The 4,938-nt window shown below is 35.7% G+C and overlaps 1 protein-coding gene across 2 annotated transcripts in view; it reads left to right on the forward strand.

Moving 5' to 3' along the window:
• The first annotated feature begins 2,047 nt into the window (after nt 1-2,047).
• Nucleotides 2,048-4,938, forward strand: part of LOC108370660 (probable phospholipid-transporting ATPase IIB) — a 10,078-nt gene continuing 7,187 nt past the window's right edge. For both annotated transcript variants that reach the window (XM_017626035.1, XM_017626036.1), the window contains exon 1: nt 2,048-2,546. In XM_017626035.1, the coding sequence (XP_017481524.1) occupies nt 2,449-2,546 (98 nt within the window). In that variant the 5' untranslated portion in view covers nt 2,048-2,448. The remainder of the gene's footprint in view (nt 2,547-4,938) is intronic.

The following is a 4,938-nucleotide window of genomic DNA, read 5'->3' on the forward strand; positions in this document are numbered from 1 at the left end:
AATAAAAAAATAAAAATGTTTTTTAATTGAATTGGATATGAAAATTTACAGAAGAAAATATTTTTCACGTAATTGAAACGTTTGCATACATATAAAACGTACAATATGGTACAATTGTCCCAAACGAAAAGCAAACGTTTCGCGTTGGGCAAAATGACAGTGAATCTTACAATTTGTTTCTGACTATGTACAAAACTGTACAAAACCACAAATATGATGATCGATGAGCAAATGGGAATTGTTTTGTACAGTTTACTTTCGTACCCTGACATTCACACAAGCACAAGCACGATAAACACTTACAAATATATCAATTATTTTTGCCTCCTTCCATTTTCAATTCACTTATTTTAGTTTTTAGATTGTTGTCACTTTTCGTTTATTTTTAAATTTCCGTTAATTTAAATTCAGTTGAATGCTTATATGTATGTATGTAGAAGGAAACAAATGTTTACATTAAAAATCTAATTGTACATATAGAAGCAGTACTTACATAGATTTATAGCATGTGTGTTTTATATAAAATTCCTTTTTTCCTAATTTGTAACGATTGCAAGGCGAACGCACTTTGATGAGCCTCACAACAAATATATAGCCGGTTCGAAAACNGTATGTATGTAGAAGGAAACAAATGTTTCCATTAAAAATCTAATTGTACATATAGAAGCAGTACTTACATAGATTTATAGCATGTGTGTTTTATATAAAATTCCTTTTTTCCTAATTTGTAACGATTGCAAGGCGAACGCACTTTGATGAGCCTCACAACAAATATATAGCCGGTTCGAAAACGCCCTATCACAGAAAATTTTTCAAGAACTCCCAATTACAGAATTTGGTTGAAGAACGCCCTATCTCAGTATTTGATTGAAGAACGCCGCTTCAAAAACGCCCTATATCAACATATTTTCAGTTGAGATAGGTCATTTCTGAGATAGGGCGTTCTTCAACGAAATTCTGAAATAGGGCGTTCTTGAAACATTTTCTGAGATAGGGCGTTTTCGCACCGGCTGCCGAGTCGATGCTACTATAGTCGACGATAACACATACAAATTTTGGTCCCGATTGAAATAACTGACTGAATTTGAATTTTTTAAGGACCACCCTAATGCATGTACATATTCATAACACTGTGTTACGCTGATCGTGAACTTTTTAAATAACTTAGCATAGATAGCACGAAAACTTAAAATTGTTTAAAAAACAACCGAGCTAAAAATTGTTTAGTGCCGGAAGTCATGCGAAAATGTTTTTTTAAGAATAAGTTAAGAATTTGAGGGTGTTAGAATAATTTTTTAAACAGTTTCGTGAATTACTCGACCAGATCTACCACCTGTACTAGGCCACTTAAAAAAGTTCGTGCATTTTTTTAAATTTTGCAACACCGTGCAATTAGCAAAGGCAATTTTCTGTACTAGGAATTTTCCCAATGAATCCAAATCTTTAACCGAATCACTTCACATTTGCATTCAACTTTAGAAGTCGTATATTTCACTTAAAAACTCCCACTTTTTGGAATATTGTAAAAGCCTGCATAAATTTAGAGCTCGATAAACATATTTCACTTAATCACCAACAATTGACTTTAAATCACACTATTTTCATACGAAAATTGAAAATTGCGCCTTCACAATCGAAATTCACCCACGCAATGCGTGATGCCGCCAAAAAATTAAAGACGCCTTTGTTTACCGCTAACTCTCCAATACTCTTATTTCTTACCACCCACACTTCGTTCTCTTTGAATAGCTGTTTTTGTCAGTAAAAAAGTTGCTTACGAAAAACGAAAGCAAAGCAAAGGCGAACAAAAATAAAACAGAAAGAGGAGCAAAACAAAATGCGTCGCAAAGACGAAACAAAACAGATGAACACTAAAAAAAACAAAGCACGAATGATGGACAAAAGGAACCACGTAAAAGCAGTGCTGCCACCACATGCCAGCAGTCATTTTAGTGTAGTCAGTAGCTTTGCTACTTACACGCATGTGATAGACGGTGCGAATGAAGGTCATAAAAACAAATTGCTTTGTCACGCTCGCTCCCATTCGTTGCTCCATTTGGCTTATCGATTTTCATTGTGTTCTTTCGTGTATTTGCGAAAGTGTGGATTGAAATTTTTCTAATCTGACGGCAGCCAGTTCAAAGAAAAAGTTTCAATTAATTTGCAAGCAAATTTCGTTTTAAATATCATTTACGACGTGCTAAAAATTGTGCAAGTAAAAAGGAGAATATAAAGTGTTTTGAAAAATACTTGAGTAAAGCGGAAATTTCAGCAATTTGCTGTGCAGTCTAAGCAATGTAACTAAGCAAATTGGAAACTTGGTTTTCACATTCAAATTGTGCTACATACAGAGTGAAAATTTATTTGAAGAAAACAAAGAACGTAGCATCAGCGCAGTTTTAAGCTGAAATAGCAAAAGTGTATTCGTTTAATTTAACTAATTTCGCAATGGACGACGCCTCGCAAAGTTCTGCAACTACGCCGATGGCGGCTCGAGAGAACATTCCGCTAATAAATCGACCCAGACGACGTTGGTATTTATTCAGGTGAATCATCGATACAATTAATCAAATGGTTGCTTTTAATTTTTATTGAATTATTGCTTTATTTTTTCAAATCTAATTTGTGCTGGGGTTGGCAAAGCGATCCATGATTAATATTTGGAAAGGAGAAAAAAAAACAAGAAATATGAATTCACTTATATAAAACTGTGACAAGCAACAATGGAACGTATGTGTGGAGCTGTTGTGCGTGTTGCTATATCGTGGTGTTGATAGCTCCAGCTTTCGCTCGCTGCGCTATTTGAAAACGAGAAGTAGTCATATTTGCAGTTTCTGTATACGCAGCGCTTGCCGTAATTAGAGAAAGCTGGAGATTCAGAGTACCAGAAAGGTGGTTTAATATATTTTTAGTCGAAGCTTAACAACAAATTTAGGCAATGTTTAGTTATTTGCCCACTCTTGTTAAGGTCAGTGGGCGTAGGGGTAGGAGGCGTGTTTCTTCATACCTCACCCACTGGAAAGAGCACAGTTTAAAGTTTGTAAAAAGTCATACCTGCCCCCTCGAACCCTTTCACAGACCATTGGGGAATCATTTGTAAATGGGGTAAAATTAGCATTTTCACAGAGAGAATGTAAATTCGGTATAATCTAAAGCATTCCCGCGCACAAACCTTTCATCCATAGCGGCCTTCGGGTCACGCATTTGGACACTATCTCGAAGTCTTTGGGCAATTAACTAAACGGTACTCTAAGCTGTGTGGGATTCCATCCTTNCGCACTGTCATAACAAGCGAGTGAGGTGAATTAAACTCGTGCGAATGGTATTCCTTGAATACATGCTTATTCCCGTATGATGGATACCAGTGACAGTGCGAATCGGCTTAGATCCGAAGTAGCATTTAACGAATATTTATTTATATGTACATATATTTATTTATTTTTACTAGATCTCAAAAAAGCCACCTTACTACTTGTGTTTGTTGTTGTTGTTACACAGCATACAAATTCACCAAAGAGTTTTTGGGGAGTGTTGCTGGAGTGACAGTCTTTGGCCAGATATAAACCTACGTCGTTCCGGTTACTTAGACCCGACTGTCGTTATTGTAACTCAATTTGGTGTCGTCCTAAATATACCGAATACATACATACTTTTTTATTTTAATCAGCCACAAAAGAAGTTGATCCTGCTCCATAATCAGTCTCGCAATTGCTGTATATAGGGGTGTGTGGTGGTGATTGAAATGGTAGCTTAGAACAGACCATTGTCAGATGACCTTAGAGTTGGTTTGCGATTCTTATATATGTACATANGCGTGAAATGCCTATTAAATCAGAGTACAGCGATAGGTACAAAAAGATATTCTTGCCTATTACGATATCCGACAGACCATTGTCAGATGACCTTAGAGTTGGTTTGCGCTTCTTATATATGTACATAAATGTAATTAAGTGATGTAATCCTTCAGTTCCGCCCAGGCTCTCCTCCATACTGCTCACTCCAATAACCCACCATACTGAGCTTCTACATAATTTTGTATAAACATACATACATACATACATAATAAATTCGCATTATCATGACATCATGTCTTACAAGTTTTAAATTTCAATGGCTGCTGTGGAGCTCAACGCGCTCGGCACAGCAACGTCAAATATTTTCTATTTATTGCCTTAACTTGTTCTGTTATACACTGTTTCATATTCATAACTGCTGATGTTCCGACTGGATTTTACGACTGTTCATTCGTTGTGGGTGTTTAGTACGTGTATGCATACATAAATATGTACATATAAAACTCTTAATTGTATTACGAACGGGTACTCGGAATGACTTCACAATCTCGGACTTGCTGCAGTTCATCGCCACAATATCTGTTTTGCTTGCATTTTTGTGGCGCGTTACAACACTTTTTTAGTTTTCATGCAATTATAAATATTTTTAGTATTTATGTATGTAAAAAATTGTTGTTTTGTAAATATGTACATATTTCGTAAGCAGCATTATTTGCAGGAGTACCTACTTGGCAAATGATGTTTCGACTTTTTATTGCGCTACTGAAACAGTTTGGCTGCTCACGAATTTTTATTGCTATCTGTTTATTGATTAATTTGTAATTCTAATTTCATTTAAATTTCTTTGCGTTTACTGTTTAAAGTGAATGTGCTTTTAGTTTTTGATTTGGTAATTGTTTTACTGAGCAATGTAATTTCTTTTGATTGATTGTTGTTGCCTATCCTATAGTTTATTTTATTGTTGAAAACTGAATAAAAATATAACCGGATAACCAGACAGTTGTGAACACCGTTCCCACGACAGTCGGGTCTACGTAACCGGAACGACCCAGATTTATATCTGGCCAAGGACTGTCACTCCAGCAACACTCCCCAAAAAGTCTTTGGGGAATTTGTATGCTGCTACAACAACAACAACAACAAC

This window comes from Rhagoletis zephyria, unplaced genomic scaffold (assembly GCF_001687245.7).
Source record: "Rhagoletis zephyria isolate East Lansing unplaced genomic scaffold, Rhagoletis_zephyria_1.1 Rzeph_scaffold_04377, whole genome shotgun sequence".
In the NCBI taxonomy this organism is placed as follows: domain Eukaryota; kingdom Metazoa; phylum Arthropoda; class Insecta; order Diptera; family Tephritidae; genus Rhagoletis; species Rhagoletis zephyria.